At 32.4% G+C, this 22,606-nt stretch overlaps 1 protein-coding gene across 1 annotated transcript in view; it reads right to left on the bottom strand.

Moving 5' to 3' along the window:
- Positions 1–4,998: 4,998 nt before the first annotated feature.
- LOC144440422 (coiled-coil domain-containing protein 191-like) overlaps positions 4,999–22,606 on the bottom strand; it is a 53,336-nt gene continuing 35,728 nt past the window's right edge. The window contains exons 4-7 of the mRNA XM_078129794.1: positions 16,674–16,848; positions 13,632–13,822; positions 5,542–5,806; positions 4,999–5,025 (exon numbers count right to left, since the gene is read on the bottom strand). Coding sequence (XP_077985920.1) covers positions 4,999–5,025; positions 5,542–5,806; positions 13,632–13,822; positions 16,674–16,848 — 658 coding nt within the window. The remainder of the gene's footprint in view (positions 5,026–5,541; positions 5,807–13,631; positions 13,823–16,673; positions 16,849–22,606) is intronic.

A 22,606-nucleotide genomic window follows, 5' to 3' on the forward strand; every position in this document is an offset into this window, starting at 1 on the left:
TGTCTATTTACAATAGTATTAGTAGTACATTATAATCTGTCTATTTACAATAGTATTAGTAGTACATTATAATCTGTCTATTTACAATAGTATTAGTAGTACATTATAATCTGTCTATTTACAATAGTATTAGTAGTACATTATAATCTGTCTATTTACAATAGTATTAGTAGTACATTATAATCTGTCTATTTACAATAGTATTAGTAGTACATTATAATCTGTCTATTTACAATAGTATTAATAGTACATTATAATCTGTCTATTTACAATAGTATTAGTAGTACATTATAATCTGTCTATTTACAATAGTATTAGTAGTACATTATAATCTGTCTATTTACAATAGTATTAGTAGTACATTATAATCTGTCTATTTACAATAGTATTAGTAGTACATTATAATCTGTCTATTTACAATAGTATTAATAGTACATTATAATCTGTCTATTTACAATAGTATTAGTAGTACATTATAATCTGTCTATTTACAATAGTATTAGTAGTACATTATAATCTGTCTATTTACAATAGTATTAATAGTACATTATAATCTGTCTATTTACAATAGTATTAGTAGTACATTATAATCTGTCTATTTACAATAGTATTAGTAGTACATTATAATCTGTCTATTTACAATAGTATTAGTAGTACATTATAATCTGTCTATTTACAATAGTATTAGTAGTACATTATAATCTGTCTATTTACAATAGTATTAGTAGTACATTATAATCTGTCTATTTACAATAGTATTAGTAGTACATTATAATCTGTCTATTTACAATAGTATTAATAGTACATTATAATCTGTCTATTTACAATAGTATTAGTAGTACATTATAATCTGTCTATTTACAATAGTATTAGTAGTACATTATAATCTGTCTATTTACAATAGTATTAGTAGTACATTATAATCTGTCTATTTACAATAGTATTAGTAGTACATTATAATCTGTCTATTTACAATAGTATTAGTAGTACATTATAATCTGTCTATTTACAATAGTATTAGTAGTACATTATAATCTGTCTATTTACAATAGTATTAGTAGTACATTATAATCTGTCTATTTACAATAGTATTAGTAGTACATTATAATCTGTCTATTTACAATAGTATTAGTAGTACATTATAATCTGTCTATTTACAATAGTATTAGTAGTACATTATAATCTGTCTATTTACAATAGTATTAGTAGTACATTATAATCTGTCTATTTACAATAGTATTAGTAGTACATTATAATCTGTCTATTTACAATAGTATTAGTAGTACATTATAATGTCTATTTACAATAGTATTAGTAGTACATTATAATCTGTCTATTTACAATAGTATTAGTAGTACATTATAATCTGTCTATTTACAATAGTATTAGTAGTACATTATAATCTGTCTATTTACAATAGTATTAGTAGTACATTATAATCTGTCTATTTACAATAGTATTAGTAGTACATTATAATCTGTCTATTTACAATAGTATTAGTAGTACATTATAATCTGTCTATTTACAATAGTATTAGTAGTACATTATAATGTCTATTTACAATAGTATTAGTAGTACATTATAATCTGTCTATTTACAATAGTATTAGTAGTACATTATAATGTCTATTTACAATAGTATTAGTAGTACATTATAATGTCTATTTACAATAGTATTAGTAGTACATTATAATGTCTATTTACAATAGTATTAGTAGTACATTATAATGTCTATTTACAATAGTATTAGTAGTACATTATAATGTCTATTTACAATAGTATTAGTAGTACATTATAATCTGTCTATTTACAATAGTATTAGTAGTACATTATAATGTCTATTTACAATAGTATTAGTAGTACATTATAATCTGTCTATTTACAATAGTATTAGTAGTACATTATAATCTGTCTATTTACAATAGTATTAATAGTACATTATAATCTGTCTATTTACAATAGTATTAGTAGTACATTATAATCTGTCTATTTACAATAGTATTATTAGTACATTATAATCTGTCTATTTACAATAGTATTAATAGTACATTATAATCTGTCTATTTACAATAGTATTAGTAGTACATTATAATCTGTCTATTTACAATAGTATTAGTAGTACATTATAATGTCTATTTACAATAGTATTAGTAGTACATTATAATCTGTCTATTTACAATAGTATTAATAGTACATTATAATGTCTATTTACAATAGTATTAGTAGTACATTATAATCTGTCTATTTACAATAGTATTAATAGTACATTATAATCTGTCTATTCACAATAGTATTAGTAGTACATTATAATCTGTCTATTTACAATAGTATTAGTAGTACATTATAATCTGTCTATTTACAATAGTATTAGTAGTACATTATAATCTGTCTATTTACAATAGTATTAGTAGTACATTATAATCTGTCTATTTACAATAGTATTAGTAGTACATTATAATCTGTCTATTTACAATAGTATTAGTAGTACATTATAATCTGTCTATTTACAATAGTATTAGTAGTACATTATAATGTCTATTCACAATAGTATTAATAGTACATTATAATCTATTTACAATAGTATTAGTAGTACATTATAATCTGTCTATTTACAATAGTATTAGTAGTACATTATAATCTGTCTATTTACAATAGTATTAATAGTACGTTATAATGTCTATTTACAATAGTATTAGTAGTACATTATAATCTGTCTATTTACAATAGTATTAGTAGTACATTATAATCTGTCTATTCACAATAGTATTAATAGTACATTATAATCTGTCTATTTACAATAGTATTAGTAGTACATTATAATCTGTCTATTTACAATAGTATTAGTAGTACATTATAATCTGTCTATTTACAATAGTATTAATAGTACATTATAATCTGTCTATTTACAATAGTATTAGTAGTACATTATAATCTGTCTATTTACAATAGTATTAGTAGTACATTATAATCTGTCTATTTACAATAGTATTAGTAGTACATTATAATCTGTCTATTTACAATAGTATTAGTAGTACATTATAATCTGTCTATTTACAATAGTATTAGTAGTACATTATAATCTGTCTATTTACAATAGTATTAGTAGTACATTATAATGTCTATTTACAATAGTATTAGTAGTACATTATAATCTGTCTATTTACAATAGTATTAGTAGTACATTATAATCTGTCTATTTACAATAGTATTAGTAGTACATTATAATCTGTCTATTTACAATAGTATTAATAGTACATTATAATCTGTCTATTTACAATAGTATTAGTAGTACATTATAATCTGTCTATTTACAATAGTATTAGTAGTACATTATAATCTGTCTATTTACAATAGTATTAGTAGTACATTATAATGTCTATTTACAATAGTATTAGTAGTACATTATAATCTGTCTATTTACAATAGTATTAGTAGTACATTATAATCTGTCTATTTACAATAGTATTAATAGTACATTATAATGTCTATTTACAATAGTATTAGTAGTACATTATAATGTCTATTTACAATAGTATTAGTAGTACATTATAATCTGTCTATTTACAATAGTATTAGTAGTACATTATAATGTCTATTTACAATAGTATTAATAGTACATTATAATGTCTATTTACAATAGTATTAGTAGTACATTATAATCTGTCTATTTACAATAGTATTAGTAGTACATTATAATCTGTCTATTTACAATAGTATTAGTAGTACATTATAATCTGTCTATTTACAATAGTATTAGTAGTACATTATAATCTGTCTATTTACAATAGTATTAATAGTACATTATAATCTATTTACAATAGTATTAGTAGTACATTATAATCTGTCTATTTACAATAGTATTAATAGTACATTATAATCTGTCTATTTACAATAGTATTAGTAGTACATTATAATCTGTCTATTTACAATAGTATTAATAGTACATTATAATCTGTCTATTTACAATAGTATTAGTAGTACATTATAATCTGTCTATTTACAATAGTATTAGTAGTACATTATAATCTGTCTATTTACAATAGTATTAGTAGTACATTATAATCTGTCTATTTACAATAGTATTAATAGTACATTATAATCTGTCTATTTACAATAGTATTAGTAGTACATTATAATCTGTCTATTTACAATAGTATTAGTAGTACATTATAATCTGTCTATTTACAATAGTATTAGTAGTACATTATAATCTGTCTATTTACAATAGTATTAATAGTACATTATAATCTATTTACAATAGTATTAGTAGTACATTATAATCTGTCTATTTACAATAGTATTAGTAGTACATTATAATCTGTCTATTTACAATAGTATTAGTAGTACATTATAATCTGTCTATTTACAATAGTATTAGTAGTACATTATAATCTGTCTATTTACAATAGTATTAGTAGTACATTATAATCTGTCTATTTACAATAGTATTAATAGTACATTATAATGTCTATTTACAATAGTATTAGTAGTACATTATAATCTGTCTATTTACAATAGTATTAATAGTACATTATAATCTGTCTATTTACAATAGTATTAGTAGTACATTATAATCTGTCTATTTACAATAGTATTAATAGTACATTATAATCTGTCTATTTACAATAGTATTAATAGTACATTATAATCTATTTACAATAGTATTAGTAGTACATTATAATCTGTCTATTTACAATAGTATTAATAGTACATTATAATCTGTCTATTTACAATAGTATTATTAGTACATTATAATGTCTATTTACAATAGTATTAGTAGTACATTATAATCTATCTATTTACAATAGTATTAATAGTACATTATAATCTGTCTATTTACAATAGTATTAGTAGTACATTATAATGTCTATTTACAATAGTATTAGTAGTACATTATAATCTGTCTATTTACAATAGTATTAGTAGTACATTATAATCTATCATCTTTTTAGCTCTAATTTGCATATCACACTTAGGACAATCGTGTAATAAATATCTCTTAATGTGTACATCCTAAGAAACATCCCTACAATTGGAATTAAAGACTTTTTTTTATTAAAAAAGTAACATGTTTGTTCCTCATTTGCATATCGTTCATGGGATCATCATGTCATGAACAATCTTTTGTGTACACACCCCGATCAACATCTTAACTAAATTTAAGGTGATTCCACCCAGTGGTTTTTTTTCACAAAAAATCACATTTTATGACCCAAAACACAGACCTGTGGTGCATTCATTTTGCTCTGAACAATTTCCCAAATAGACACCATAAGTTATGTCCCCACAAAATACCCAAGCAATTGGTGTGGCGGTTTCTGAGTTTAAGTCATCCACACACACAAACATATGCACACACGCACACAAATGCATGCATGCACACACACACGCACAGACAGACAGACAGACAGACAGACAGACAGACAGACAGACAGACACCCGCACTTTGCCTATAGTACTATTGAACCCAAAAACCATATTATGGCTAAAACCTAGGTTTTATATAATGTATTTACATATAAGTCAAACAAACAATACTCACCACTCTCTTGCTAGAATCAAGCCAATCAGAAGACCTGTTTCTTTTCTCAATGTCATCTTTCAACATTTTGTTATTATCACTCCTATTGGTCCACAATTGTCCAGAGGCAGCAGCTTGTAACAGGGCACTCATCTTGTCTTTTGTTTCTTGTTTCTTCTCTAACAGTTCCTTACTTCGCTGTTCTTGCATTATCATTAGTTGCCAGGCAACAAAGCACTTTTTTAACAGACAAAGTCTGTAGTGGTGTTCAGATGCCTGGTTCTTTCTGTAATTAATCAATTTTAATACAACAACTGTAATTGCTGGCATGTCATAGGGAGATGTTAGTAATTGCTGGCATGTCATAGGGAGATGTTAGTAATTGTTGGCATGTCATAGGGAGATGTTAGTAATTGCTGGCATGTCATAGGGAGATGTTAGTAATTGTTTGCATGTCATAGGGAGATGTTAGTAATTGTTGGCATGTCATAGGGAGATGTTAGTAATTGCTGGCATGTCATAGGGAGATATTAGTAATTGCTGGCATGTCATAGGGAGATGTTAGTAATTGCTGGCATGTCATAGGGAGATGTTAGTAATTGCTGGCATGTCATAGGGAGATGTTAGTAATTGCTGGCATGTCATAGGGAGATGTTAGTAATTGCTGGCATGTCATAGGGAGATGTTAGTAATTGCTGGCATGTCATAGGGAGATGTTAGTAATTGCTGGCATGTCATAGGGAGATGTTAGTAATTGTTTGCATGTCATAGGGAGATGTTAGTAATTGTTGGCATGTCATAGGGAGATGTTAGTAATTGTTGGCATGTCATAGGGAGATGTTAGTAATTGTTGGCATGTCATAGGGAGATGTTAGTAATTGCTGGAATGTCATAGGGAGATGTTAGTAATTGCTGGCATGTCATAGGGAGATGTTAGTAATTGCTGGCATGTCATAGGGAGATGTTAGTAATTGCTGGCATGTTATAGGGAGATGTTAGTAATTGCTGGCATGTCATAGGGAGATGTTAGTAATTGCTGGCATGTCATAGGGAGATGTTAGTAATTGCTGGCATGTCATAGGGAGATATTAGTAATTGCTGGCATGTCATAGGGAGATGTTAGTAATTGCTGGCATGTCATAGGGAGATGTTAGTAATTGCTGGCATGTCATAGGGAGATGTTAGTAATTGCTGGCATGTCATAGGGAGATGTTAGTAATTGTTGGCATGTCATAGGGAGATGTTAGTAATTGCTGGCATGTCATAGGGAGATGTTAGTAATTGCTGGCATGTCATAGGGAGATGTTAGTAATTGTTTGCATGTCATAGGGAGATGTTAATAACTTTAAATAATAGACCTATAGATAGTGTTTAAGGTATATATATATGGTTGACATGTAGTGATTCAAAATGCTCACATTCACTCGCTAATTTGCTAGTCGACAAGTTTTTGAAACGCATTCTGGTTTTAAAACTTTTAAAAAGCATCTGTAAACACCTTAAAATGACCTTTTTTCAGTCAGTTCCCTTTGAATTTACATTGCTGGTGGTTGTAATAGACATCAGTAAACAAAAACTACAGTCAAAAGGCGACGCGTACCTTAAACACATGTAGTGTTTAAGGTATATATATATATATATATATATATATATATATATATATATATATATATATATATATATATATATATATATGGTTGACGTGTAGTGTTTAAGGTATATACATATATATATATATAAGGATGCGTTTATTGTGGTTGTTGATGACATGCTTGATGTCATTCATGCAGCTGTAACTGATTTTAACGGTGTTGCGGTTGAAGATTTTTCTGAGTTTATGATCTTTGTGGAAGTGTTTGTCTATAAGGCTGAGGAATCTGTGTCCGATGTTGGTGCTAACATTTTTTGCTGAATGGGGGGTTGTACCATAATATGTCTTTCCGTTGTCTGTTTCTTCATCTAGAGGTCGTGGTCGGCTCGTAGTGTAGTTTGTATTTGTATCCGCTCTCATTGAGTGCTTTTTGGTATGTAGGTGCGGCTTGGTCGAAAGATGCTTTGTTCGAAGAGAGTAATGATAGGCGTTTGTTAATACCAGTGGGTATGCTCTTTGTCATGGTTTGTGGGTGGTTGCTATCTCGATGTACATATTGCAGGATGGTGTCGGGCTTTGTGTAGGGCCGGTACGTACCGTTGGTCAAGATGAGGGTGATATCTAAAAAGTTGATTATCTGTTTGTTGGCTTCTATTGTTATGCGTAATCCGTTGAGGTGGAAAATGCGGCATATGTTTTTCTTTATGTTTTCTGTGTCTCTTGGTGATGCGTTCGAAAAGCTAATCCGTCATCTCTGTATAGCCCTATGTTGATATCAGGGCCTTGTAGTTGGGAGAGGAGGAAGCTTCCTACCAGCTTGCATGTTTCGGCACCATCATAACTGCCCATTGTAACGTCGAATGTTGTGTTGCCTTTCTTTTCCCAGGGTTATTGTTTATGTATAAGGACAGAGTTCTTGGCATGGAGGATGATGTTACGTTCGTCGGCTGTGATGTTGTCGTAGTCTGAGGCAAAGGTCAGTGCTCTGTTGAGGAGGTCTTGGCTGATTGATGGGTAGAATTCTACAACATCGAAGCTGATGAAGTTGTGGGTTTGTTTGTTTTCGATGGCTTTGAACCATTCGATTACTGATGCTGTATTCTTCCATTGGTTGAACTTTGTCGAATTTAGAATTTTGGTGTTGATTCGGTCGAGTATTTGTTTACTGATTTTGCCTTTCTCGGATTTTGTGGGGTTGATAAGTCGGCAGGTAGGTTTGTTGCTGAAATTCGGTTTGTGGTCTTTGAGTGTGATGAATGCTTCTTTGTATGTAGTATCTACTCATCGATGTGTAGTTTCGTTGCGATCTTTTTGTTTTCTCTATGGATTGCTTGTGTGGTGTTGGGTTGTGCGTGTTTGTAGGATTTTGTGACGTTTTGTTTTAGGAGGTCTTTGTATGTTTTTGGTTTAAGTTTGTAGTAGTTTGTCGTCTTGTCGGCGGCGATTAGAAGGCTGGTTTCGTCTTTGATGTGTTTGGTGTCGTCTGCAAGTTTTTTCAGGAGTGGGTTGTTCAGTTGCTTGAACTTTGTTGATTGGATCATCCTTAGTATGTCGTCTTCAAATTCCTTGAGCTCGTCGATTGGAGGGGGGTTCTTTGTAGACTTGAAGCCGTATGTATCTGTGGTTGAAGAGGTTGCGCTAGGGTTGAGGAAGAAGAAAGCTTTCCAACGCATTCTTCGTTGGAACTGTTCGGTCTTTTTGATGAGGCGAAGTAGGTAATCATTGTGTGAAGGGAGAGGTATATTCTTTGGTGAGTAGTCGATGTTGAATTTCTCCATTGCGGGTTATCGAAGAGTGCTCGACAAGTATGAGCTTGGAGCAGGTTAGGAAGTCAGTGGTAAGATTTATCCGTAGCACAGTGCTCGATACGTCTGCACGTAGAGCGGAGTATATGTTGAGGGTAGAAGAAAATCAAGTCGGGTTTTTCGTCTCTACAAGCCTGTTTCGTGAGTAAATCACTCGTCAGGAGATGTTGATGTACTGAATATACCTCGTATAAATCGTGTGGTGTAAGGCGGGTTTTACCTAGGGTGTTGAGTGGTGCTTTTGTTTGTACAAAAGGTGTCAATTATGTGTGCGATGGGTCAGGTGTTACACAACAATGTTTTATTTTGATGACGACAAGAGGATACAAGTTCATTTCGTTTCGTTTCAGCCAGGCCATCATCCCTGTACAACCCAATGTCCTCTTTATGGTATTTCTTGGCAAGAGTATTAAGCATATAGAGGCCAACTAATTCACACACCTCAGCGCCATCATAGCTACCCATATTGTTACATCAAACATATCCTTATTGTCCCTTTTGATCCATGGGATATTGTTGTCAAACAGCAGTGACTTTCTTGCGTGCATGATTATTTCGATTTCCTGATCTGATATTTCTGTATGCTGCTTACCGAATGTTATTGATTTCGTAAGCAGCTCTTCAGTAATTGACGGATAGAAATTAACGATATCAAAGACAACAAAAGAATATCAGGATTTATTTTGCAGATTCACAAACCAGTCAATCACTGATGCTGAATTGCGCCACTGGTTTACACCTGTAGATGATCTTATCTCATTATTTATTCTGTCTAGGATCTTCTTGCTAACTAGACCCATCTCACTCTTGGCTGGATTGATTAATCTACAAGTTGGATTGTTGACAAAGTATATATATATGGTTGACGTGTAGTGTTCCTTTTGACATCTGGGGTTACTATTTATTAATACTGGAAGTACAAGTCTCCGTTGAAAACACAGTCCCTCAAATAGATATAAATGTGACTGAATGGAGACATTGGTGGCAAAAAATAAATACTACAAACTGTCTGATATTGCAGGAAATTGCTGAATTTTGATAATTGAACCTGAAGATCAGAGTCAAGGCCAAAGGTCAATGTCTCAAAAGAAAGTTTAAACCTGGCAACATGGTGGTAGACACTTGAATGTAGTCTTTATGTAGTAATGTAGTCTCTATGTAGTAATGTAGTCTCTATGTAGTAATGTAGTCTCTATGTAGTAATGTAGTCTCTATGTAGTAATGTAGTCTCTATGTAGTAATGTGGTCTCTATGTAGTAATGTAGTCTCTATGTAGTAATGTAGTCTCTATGTAGTAATGTAGTCTCTATGTAGTAATGTAGTCTCTATGTAGTAATGTGGTCTCTATGTAGTAATGTAGTCTCTATGTAGTAATGTGGTCTCTATGTAGTAATGTAGTCTCTATGTAGTAATGTAGTCTCTATGTAGTAATGTGGTCTCTATGTAGTAATGTGGTCTCTATGTAGTAATGTGGTCTCTATGTAGTAATGTGGTCTCTATGTAGTAATGTAGTCTCTATGTAGTAATGTAGTCTCTATGTAGTAATGTAGTCTCTATGTAGTAATGTAGTCTCTATGTAGTAATGTGGTCTCTATGTAGTAATGTGGTCTCTATGTAGTAATGTGGTCTCTATGTAGTAATGTGGTCTCTATGTAGTAATGTGGTCTCTATGTAGTAATGTGGTCTCTATGTAGTAATGTAGTCTCTATGTAGTAATGTAGTCTCTATGTAGTAATGTGGTCTCTATGTAGTAATGTAGTCTCTATGTAGTAATGTAGTCTTTATGTAGTAATGTGGTCTTTATGTAGTAATGTAGTCTCTATGTAGTAATGTGGTCTCTATGTAGTAATGTAGTCTTTATGTAGTAATGTAGTCTCTATGTAGTAATGTAGTCTTTATGTAGTAATGTAGTCTCTATGTAGTAATGTGGTCTCTATGTAGTAATGTAGTCTCTATGTAGTAATGTAGTCTCTATGTAGTAATGTAGTCTTTATGTAGTAATGTAGTCTCTATGTAGTAATGTAGTCTTTATGTAGTAATGTAGTCTTTATGTAGTAATGTAGTCTTTATGTAGTAATGTGGTCTCTATGTAGTAATGTAGTCTTTATGTAGTAATGTGGTCTCTATGTAGTAATGTAGTCTCTATGTAGTAATGTGGTCTCTATGTAGTAATGTGGTCTCTATGTAGTAATGTAGTCTTTATGTAGTAATGTAGTCTCTATGTAGTAATGTAGTCTCTATGTAGTAATGTGGTCTCTATGTAGTAATGTAGTCTTTATGTAGTAATGTAGTCTCTATGTAGTAATGTAGTCTTTATGTAGTAATGTAGTCTCTATGTAGTAATGTAGTCTTTATGTAGTAATGTAGTCTTTATGTAGTAATGTAGTCTTTATGTAGTAATGTGGTCTCTATGTAGTAATGTAGTCTTTATGTAGTAATGTGGTCTCTATGTAGTAATGTAGTCTTTATGTAGTAATGTGGTCTCTATGTAGTAATGTGGTCTCTATGTAGTAATGTAGTCTTTATGTAGTAATGTAGTCTCTATGTAGTAATGTAGTCTCTATGTAGTAATGTGGTCTCTATGTAGTAATGTAGTCTTTATGTAGTAATGTAGTCTCTATGTAGTAATGTAGTCTTTATGTAGTAATGTGGTCTCTATGTAGTAATGTAGTCTTTATGTAGTAATGTAGTCTCTATGTAGTAATGTAGTCTCTATGTAGTAATGTAGTCTCTATGTAGTAATGTAGTCTCTATGTAGTAATGTAGTCTCTATGTAGTAATGTAGTCTCTATGTAGTAATGTAGTCTTTATGTAGTAATGTAGTCTCTATGTAGTAATGTAGTCTTTATGTAGTAATGTAGTCTCTATGTAGTAATGTAGTCTTTATGTAGTAATGTGGTCTCTATGTAGTAATGTGGTCTCTATGTAGTAATGTAGTCTTTATGTAGTAATGTAGTCTCTATGTAGTAATGTAGTCTCTATGTAGTAATGTGGTCTCTATGTAGTAATGTAGTCTTTATGTAGTAATGTAGTCTCTATGTAGTAATGTAGTCTCTATGTAGTAATGTGGTCTCTATGTAGTAATGTAGTCTTTATGTAGTAATGTAGTCTCTATGTAGTAATGTAGTCTCTATGTAGTAATGTAGTCTCTATGTAGTAATGTAGTCTTTATGTAGTAATGTAGTCTTTATGTAGTAATGTAGTCTTTATGTAGTAATGTGGTCTCTATGTAGTAATGTAGTCTTTATGTAGTAATGTGGTCTCTATGTAGTAATGTAGTCTTTATGTAGTAATGTGGTCTCTATGTAGTAATGTGGTCTCTATGTAGTAATGTAGTCTTTATGTAGTAATGTAGTCTCTATGTAGTAATGTAGTCTCTATGTAGTAATGTGGTCTCTATGTAGTAATGTAGTCTTTATGTAGTAATGTAGTCTCTATGTAGTAATGTAGTCTTTATGTAGTAATGTAGTCTCTATGTAGTAATGTGGTCTCTATGTAGTAATGTAGTCTCTATGTAGTAATGTAGTCTCTATGTAGTAATGTAGTCTTTATGTAGTAATGTAGTCTCTATGTAGTAATGTAGTCTTTATGTAGTAATGTAGTCTTTATGTAGTAATGTAGTCTTTATGTAGTAATGTGGTCTCTATGTAGTAATGTAGTCTTTATGTAGTAATGTGGTCTCTATGTAGTAATGTAGTCTTTATGTAGTAATGTGGTCTCTATGTAGTAATGTGGTCTCTATGTAGTAATGTAGTCTCTATGTAGTAATGTAGTCTCTATGTAGTAATGTAGTCTCTATGTAGTAATGTGGTCTCTATGTAGTAATGTAGTCTTTATGTAGTAATGTAGTCTCTATGTAGTAATGTAGTCTTTATGTAGTAATGTAGTCTCTATGTAGTAATGTAGTCTTTATGTAGTAATGTAGTCTTTATGTAGTAATGTAGTCTCTATGTAGTAATGTAGTCTTTATGTAGTAATGTAGTCTTTATGTAGTAATGTAGTCTTTATGTAGTAATGTAGTCTCTATGTAGTAATGTAGTCTCTATGTAGTAATGTAGTCTTTATGTAGTAATGTGGTCTCTATGTAGTAATGTTTTTGAGTTATCTGGTAAATCATGATTGTTCATAACAAATATGGCTGCCATTCAGTGACCGTGATATGAGCACCAAAAATAATGCTTATGTATAGTTCTTTTCTTCAATAATATCATAACTAGGCAAAGCCCATAAGCCCGTGCAGGGTAGATTCATTTGTGACCAACTGCCTCACAATAATATTGTAGATAGCGCCCTCAATGTGAAGAATGCGCATACTATAGAATGCACATGCGTAGTCATTGTGCTGCAATGCATCCTTTGGTAAAACCATCAAAAAAACATAGTATATAGGACGCACATGCGTACTAGTCATTGAGCTGCTCTTACTTGTAAACATGATTTAAAAGAAATTGGCAATTGTGTAAACACTACAATGTGTCTGTGATAGGTAGGAATTGACTTGAGTTTGATAAATTGACCCTGAAGGCCAAGGTCAAAGGTCAAGGTCTCCAAAAATAGCTTGCATCTGATAAAATTATTAAGATACTGATATTGGTGGTTAATAGTGTTGGTGAAGAAAATATCACTTTGGTCAATATCTAGTATGTAGTGTGACCTTGAATATTGATTTATATTAAATCCAGACAAACCTTTGAGATTTTCCAACATAACCTTACCTATAAGATTCTCTTATATTCAATTCCAATTCTTTCTCTTCTCTGATTATTTGTTGATGTCGTACATAGTGTCTCCAACTATTCCATACTTTGACTAAAAGTCTCCAATCTGATAGTGCCCTTGCTTTACCCATCTGTATTCTTCTGTCAATTACTAGTTTATACCAGGCTGAGAAATGCTTCTTTAAAGTCTACAATATACAACATATGCTACAATGTAACCATGGAAAAGCTAAAATGTAACCATGGAAACACAAATAACCTAAAATGTAACACAAAATATGCTTAAATGTAACCCAGTGAAACATGAAATATGAAAAAATATAACCCAGTGAAACATGAAATATGATAAAATGTAACCCAGTGAAACATGAAATATGATAAAATGTAACCCAGTGAAACATGAAATATGATAAAATGTAACCCAGTGAAACATGAAATATGATAAAATGTAACCCAGTGAAACATGAAATATGATAAAATGTAACCCAGTGAAACATGAAATATGATAAAATGTAACCCAGTGAAACATGAAATATGATAAAATATAACCCAGTGAAACATGAAATATGATAAAATGTAACCCAGTGAAACATGAAATATATTAAAATAAAACCAGTGAAACATGAAATATGATAAAATGTAACCCAGTGAAACATGAAATATGATAAAATATAACCCAGTGAAACATGAAATATGATAAAATATAACCTAGTGAAACATGAAATATGATAAAATGTAACCCAGTGAAACATGAAATATGATAAAATGCAACATGAAATATGATAAAATGTAACCCAGTGAAACATGAAATATGATAAAATGTAACCCAGTGAAACATGAAATATGATAAAATATAACCCAGTGAAACATGAAATATGATAAAATGTAACCCAGTGAAACATGAAATATATTAAAATAAAACCAGTGAAACATGAAATATGATAAAATGTAACCCAGTGAAACATGAAATATGATAAAATATAACCCAGTGAAACATGAAATATGATAAAAATATAACCTAGTGAAACATGAAATATGATAAAATGTAACCCAGTGAAACATGAAATATGATAAAATGCAACATGAAATATGATAAAATGTAACCCAGTGAAACATGAAATATGATAAAATGTAACCCACTGAAACATGAAATATATTAAAATAAAACCAGTGAAACATGAAATATGATAAAATATAACCCAGTGAAACATGAAATATGATAAAATTTAACCCAGTGAAACATGAAATATGATAAAATGTAACCCAGTGAAACATGAAATATGAAAAAATATAACCCAGTGAAACATGAAATATGATAAAATATAACCCAGTGAAACATGAAATATGATAAAATGTAACCCAGTGAAACATGAAATATGATAAAATGTAACCCAGTGAAACATGAAATATGATAAAATATAACCAGTGAAACATGAAATATGATGAAATATAACCCAGTGAAACATGAAATATGATAAAATATAACCCAGTGAAACATGAAATATGATAAAATATAACCCAGTGAAACATGAAATATGATAAAATATAACTAGTGAAACATGAAATATATTAAAATATAACTAGTGAAACATGAAATATGATAAAATATAACTAGTGAAACATGAAATATGATAAAATATAACCCAGTGAAACATGAAATATGATAAAATATAACCCAGTGAAACATGAAATATGATAAAATATAACCCAGTGAAACATGAAATATGATAAAATATAACCCAGTGAAACATGAAATATGATAAAATATAACCCAGTGAAACATGAAATATGATAAAATATAACCAGTGAAACATGAAATATGATAAAATATAACCCAGTGAAACATGAAATATGATAAAATATAACTAGTGAAACATGAAATATATTAAAATATAACTAGTGAAACATGAAATATGATAAAATATAACTAGTGAAACATGAAATATGATAAAATATAACTAGTGAAACATGAAATATGATAAAATATAACTAGTGTAACATGAAATATGATAAAATATAACTAGTGAAACATGAAATATGATAAAATATAACTAGTGAAACATGAAATATGATAAAATATAACTAGTGAAACATGAAATATGATAAAATATAACTAGTGAAACGTGAGGAATAAAAGAGATCATTCTGTCTTTCTTAAATCATCACATGACTACCAAGGTTTGTCCATGACATCAACTGACAAAAAAGTTATTTATTTTTTTGGATATGCAGCCATGCCAGACAGACTAACAAGAAAGCCTGGCTGGCTAATCAAGTGGTTCACTACAGCAATAATAGCCATGTCAGACAGACTAACAAGAAAGCCTGGCTGGCTAATCAAGTGATTCACTACAGCTCAGCAGAATAATTAAAAACAGGATATACACAGATGAAAAGGATACAATTGAACCTTTATAGTTCCCACCTGGTTTGTTGTATTGCAATGCTATTCTGCAAATTTAAGTTTGACCTTTGACCTTTACAAAGTAGGTCAGGATCAGAGCTATAGTATCCAGCTTGAAAACTAACCTCTATATATGTGTAGACACTTGAAAACTAACCTCTATATATGTGTAGACACTTGAATGGTGTCTCTAGATATAGAACTTCATAATTTAATGACTACTTTGCTATAATTTGACTTTGAATATGGAGGTCAATATCAAAGGTCAAGGTAAAAAGAAAAGCTTACTTTTGACAATATGAGTTAGTCTGTATTCAGACGTGAATTATATGTTATCAGACCTATCAATTCTTACCCTGAGATTATCAGCTATTCTCTGACCTATCAATTCTTACCGTGAGATTATCAGCTATTCTCTGACCTATCAATTCTTATCTTGAGATTATCAGCTATTCTCTGGCCTATCAATTCTTACCCTGAGATTATCAGCTATTCTCTGACCTATCAATTCTTACATTGATATTATCAGCTATTCTCTAACCTATCAATTCTTACCCTGAGATTATCAGCTATTCTCTGACCTATCAATTCTTACCCTGGGATTATCAGCTATTCTCTGACCTATCAATTCTTACCTTGAGATTATCAGCTATTCTCATTGATTTCATTTCTTTTAATTTATGTAGTAATTCCATTTTCTCCTTTTCTACTGTCTCTTGGGTTTGGATTCTTCTAAGCTCCTCTTCTCTTTTTTTCAGTTCTCTCCCTTCCACTTTCCGATGTTTTTCAGCTTCAATTACTTCCCTTTCCCTGGTAAATACAAAATATGGTTAATTATGGTTATCAAACAGCTTATATTATTGTGTCAATGATGATCATTCTTACAAATCTGTAAAACTGCCAGCCAGTGACAGTCAGCCAGCCAGCCCATCAGCCAGCCTGCCCACCTGCCCGCCCACCAGCCAGCCAGCCCAATATCCAGCCAGCGCACCTGCCCGCCCATAATAATAATAATAATAATAATAATAATAATAACATTTATAGAGCGCCAGTATAACAAATAGGGTTTGCTCAGAGGCGCTGAACAAAACTAAAAAGGTGAAAGGAATACATACTGAAAAGGGATAAAAGTTAAAAACGTTCAAAGTCCCACAAGTTCAAAGTTCATAGATAAAAGTAGCAACTAATGAAACAAAATTAAAACTAGGCATACGCCTTCATAAAAAGCCCATCAGCCAGCCCACCCACCAGCCACCCTACCAACCAGCCAACCAGCCTGCCCAGCCAACCAGCCAGTCAACCACCCAACTAACCACCAGCTAGCAAGCCATACATACATACATACATACATACATACATACATACATACATACATACATACATACATACATACATCGAACATACATACATACATACATACATACATACATACATACATACATACATACATACATACATCGAACATATATGCATACATACATGCATACATACATACATACATACATACATACATACATACATACATACATACATACATACATACATACATACATGCTTACATACATACTTACATACATACATACATACATACATACATACATACATACATACATACATACATACATACATACATACATACATACATACATACATACATACATACATACATACATACATACATACATACATACATACATACATGCTTACATACATACATACATACATAGGATAAAACAAACCATATATAATGATAGCAAAAAAATTTATTCAATCATCTTGATACTATCTCATGCAATTTGTCTGCATAGCTACAGTTAGGAAATGTACACAATTTACAGTTAAACAAATGGTGTAGTTCCTCTCACCCTCACTCCTAAAAAAAATGTTATGCCTGCCAAATTAAACTCAAGCATTATTTTAGCCACCCCTTCTGTCACCTACACTACAGTGGAGATATAAAATCATATGGTACAATGATGCATAAAAATATCAGTGATAGCCAACTACAATAATATGAACGAGATACAGGATGTGGATTTCACATACATAAGGCGATGTCTCTAATTATGTGGCGCTGCTGATCGGCTGCCTACCTGTTGAGCGTGCTCCCAGTTTCACAAGGATTTTAACATTTGCCATTTTACCGCTTGTATTACTACTGATTGTTTTATTGTGATACCTGGAACCTGCCTGTGAACTGCAACAGGGTTTTATTCCTCTGCTGAGTTAGTAATTTTGAAGAACACTTCTGCGGCCATGTGTCGTGGCATCCGGAATCATCATGGCCGCCCGGTCTTTGTCATTCATATTTCGTCAACCGACTTCAATGTCCTGGGGGAAGTGGCTAACAGAACGGATGAGATGCTATCCAAGTGCAAAACGGTCCCTCAATTCTACATTTAAACATCGTGGTCGAAAAGCTGGACATAAACATCCCAAACCAATATATTCGATTCAAACAATCATTAACAGTAGGCGAACTTCGAAGTCATTCAGTTTCATAGAACAGGTGCGTGGACGGATACTGTGGAAAATTCCAATCGTTACTGAAGTAAATAATGGTGAGTCGCTGCCTATTCATACCGCGATTACACCCCGGAAAGCACAACCAGTCTGGAAAAAGCGTGACTCTGCATTAGTGAAAATCCCAAGGATTTCCACATGTCTCCAAAAACTGCAGTTGAATGCCACCCTGTGGAATGCCCGTTCTGTCAACGGGAAGATCGCCGCTCTCGCGTCAACACTGTTTGCCGAAAATTTGGACATTTTAGTCATCACGGAAACGTGGCTTAAGAGTCAAGACGATCCTGCCATCGCTGAGTTTCTTTCTTCGATTAGTGGCTACACTGTCCATCAGCATTCTCGTTCTAATCGAAGGGGTGGTGGTGTAGCAATATTAGCTCGTTCGAATCTTCGCGCCATCGAAAAACGATCACGTACTTTTCAGTCATTTGAGTCACTAGATATAACTTTTCGATCATCAAGTCAGTCTCTGCATGTTATTGCAATATATCGTCTAACAAAATCTACAAAGAATAAATCAACTACCGACGACTTCATTGCTGAATTTTCAACTCTCTTAGAAACAGCTGTACCGGCGTCTGGCCACCTTCTGATCGCAGGTGATTTCAATTTCCATATTGAAGACTCTGATTCACGTGATAATGTAAAGTTCGCTAACCTTCTGCACTCTACGGGCTTGCAGCAACATGTACATGAGCCTACACACAACAAAGGCCATACTCTTGACCTGTTAATAACTCGATCAACGGATCAAATTCTTCATTCTGTTCGGACTGAATATTCTCTTATCTCTGATCACAGCCTTGTTTACTTCGGGCTGAAAATTCAACAACCACCAAATCGAAAGTTCACCATTTCAAGACTTGATTTCTGCACAATTGACATAACGGACTTACAGAACAAGCTTGCAACTAGTTTAGCAGACTATTCATCGGTCTCAAATGTTGAAAGTTCGTCAGAGTTCTACCACGACACCGTTACCAAAGTATTGGATGCTGTGGCTCCTATAATGACAAAAATAATGACTGAGAAAGTGCGGGCCCCGTGGTTTTGCGATGAACTCTTAGTGTTTCGGAAAGACATGCGTAAGCTGGAAGCTAAATGGCATATTTCGCAACTTGAAATCAATCGCCAAATTTTTCTAACCAAGAGACTTGAATACTTCCGTCTCTGCGATAAAGCGAAATCAACCTACCATCGGACTCGAATTGAGGAAGCAGACAACAAAAAGTTATTTAATATCGTTTCTGAGCTGTCTAGTACAAAGGCTTTAAAAGCCAATACTCTTCCATCTGACATCCCTGTTAAGGATATTCCATACAAATTTCTAGAGTACTTCGAAACCAAGTTCTCGACGCTTCGCAACAGGCTCAGTGCCAAGTTCGACGATGGCATTAACGAGCTGCCGATTCACACCCTCACGGAATTCAAGCCTGTCTCAGCAGACCGAATTGAAACGCTCATCAAGCAGTCGCCTTCTAAATCGTGTGAACTCGATATTCTACCAACAAACTTTGTAAAGAATTCTATCAACTCTCTCGTACCTTTCTTCGTCAATCTGTTCAACGTTTCACTTTCAACCGGCACCGTTCCTAGTCAATTTAAGTCTGCAATTATTCGTCTGCTGTTAAAAAAGCCTGATCTAGATCACAATATATTGAAAAATTATAGACCAGTATCTAATCTGCCTTTTCTATCGAAAGTCCTAGAGAAAATTGTCGCACAGCAATTACATGATCATCTAACTAAGTTTGAGCTTTACACTAAGTGCCAAAGTGCATATCGGGCTAATCATAGTACCGAAACGGCCCTTTTACGAGTCCATCAACGTGTCAAAGTGACCTCTACAGCGTCTTCTACGTCGCATATAAAGTACGGTGTCCCACAAGGGTCAGTTCTAGGTCCGATCCTATTCACATTGTATACAGCTCCTCTAGAGGATGTCATCATTGGACATGGCCTTGACTACATGATGTATGCAGACGACTCAGAGATTTACACAATCTGCCAGCTGACATTCTACCTGATGTTAAAACGTGCATCGATGACATTCGTAGCTGGATGAGATCAAATATGTTAGTCCTCAACTATGACAAAACTGAGGTGATCCAGTTCTCATCACGGTTAAAAACCAACGTAGTAGAACTGACCAGCCTGAAAATTGGCGGGCTAGACATCGCACCATCTACCTCAGTCCGTAATCTCGGTGTTACTCTCCGTAGGGACGGCTCCATGTCTGATCAGATTAGTCACATTTGCAAGAATGGTTACTCTTCATTATACAAGATTGGAAAAATTCACAAACTGTTAGACAAAGCCTGTACAGAGAAATTAATACATGCATTTGTGACATCCCGACTCGATTACTGCAATGGTCTATTGTATGGAATTCCAAAATACCAGATAGATCGTCTGCAGTCACTCCAGAATGCTGCAGCCCGTCTTGTCAGTTGTACACGAAAATTCGACCACATTACTCCTATACTCTATGACTTGCATTGGCTCCCAGTTGAGGCTAGGATTAATTTCAAAATCCTACTGATCACTTTCAAGATAATCAATCATGTAGCACCATTATACCTGTCAAATTTAATTAGCATTTATGTTCCAACACGAAATCTTCGCTCCGCTGAAAAGCTACTCTTAGTCAAACCACGTGGCAATTTCAATAGATCCTATGGCCAGAGGGCTTTTTCAGTGTGCTCACCCTCTCTGTGGAATTCACTTCCATTTGAAATGAGAAATATAAAGACTGTTGACATTTTTAAACGTAGTTTAAAGTCATATCTTTTTAGACAACATTTTAAGTGATTGTTTTTAACTTGTCGGTTTTTATACATTGTGAATTATTTTAATCGGCCAGTTTTACACTTAGTCCCTTTTTGTGTGCTGTTATTTTCTTTTCTTTACTGCAATTTTTTAAACTTCAGTCTGTACAACGCGCTGAGACGCATGTGTAGCATGTTTTCTTACAATAAATAAATAATAATAATAATTAGCTCTAACCTATACAGGGAGGTACTTAGCCAGACACCTTCCATCCTGTTTTGGGAGAAAGACAAATTATCACCTTGATTGCTACTGATTGGAAGGAGACAACACCAAAGGTGAAAAAAAATTGAAAATAACACAATGTAGGAGGCCATTTAAAGGCATAAAAATATCAAACCATAATTTAAAGTCTTACAATGCTTGAATATGGTATCAAAATACCAGAATTGAAACAATTATGCTATGTATTACATATTATCTGGAAGTGTATTTTATTGTGGCAAAGCTGAAAGATATTTTGCGGATGTGCACTTGGTAATTTAAAATGACTTCTCTTGAAGTTTAATTTGGTTCCAAAAAAATCATGAATAAAGAGCAAAACATTTCAAGACTTTCAGACGTTTGATGGCCCAATGACTGCTCAGCCCGCTCCAATGGTCTTAAACTATTGTTCAATTCTTTTTAGTGAACATTGGATATGCAACAGCTTAATTTAATCTCAATTCATGCTTGTATGCATCATCAGAGCCAAATACACCACTGTATACGATATTATATAATTATATAATAGACTCAAATGTATATTGTTACATATCCTATTCAGAAAATATAAAGAAATATCCTTAATTTTGAAAAAAAAAATGCAAAGCCCTCATGAGGATATATTGCCGATCACCAGAAAAAAATTATTGGGTAGGTTGAACAGCTTTTTTCATTTTTCTGGCCGAATGTCGTATCTTTCAAAATAATTGCCGAAAAGATGTCACATTCAAAGTAAAAAAAAAAGGATTGTACTTTCTCAAATAAGTAACACAACAAAATAATCATTTTCTTTCCCCAACTCCCAAAACTTTTATGGCCCTCCTTTATGTCGGAACCCAAGGTGAACTCAGTGAATCTCCTTGTCATTATCAATATAATGGAAATTGAAGTTTGGATTTTGAAGTCGAAGGTACAGCTCTGTTTACAAATTCAGGGCCATTCTTTCCATAGCAAATTGTCGCTTCAAAATGAATTGCGGAATAACGCTAGTGTCAGTGTGCAACGAGATAAT

This window comes from Glandiceps talaboti, chromosome 9, assembly GCF_964340395.1.
Source record: "Glandiceps talaboti chromosome 9, keGlaTala1.1, whole genome shotgun sequence".
Lineage (NCBI taxonomy): Eukaryota > Metazoa > Hemichordata > Enteropneusta > Spengelidae > Glandiceps > Glandiceps talaboti.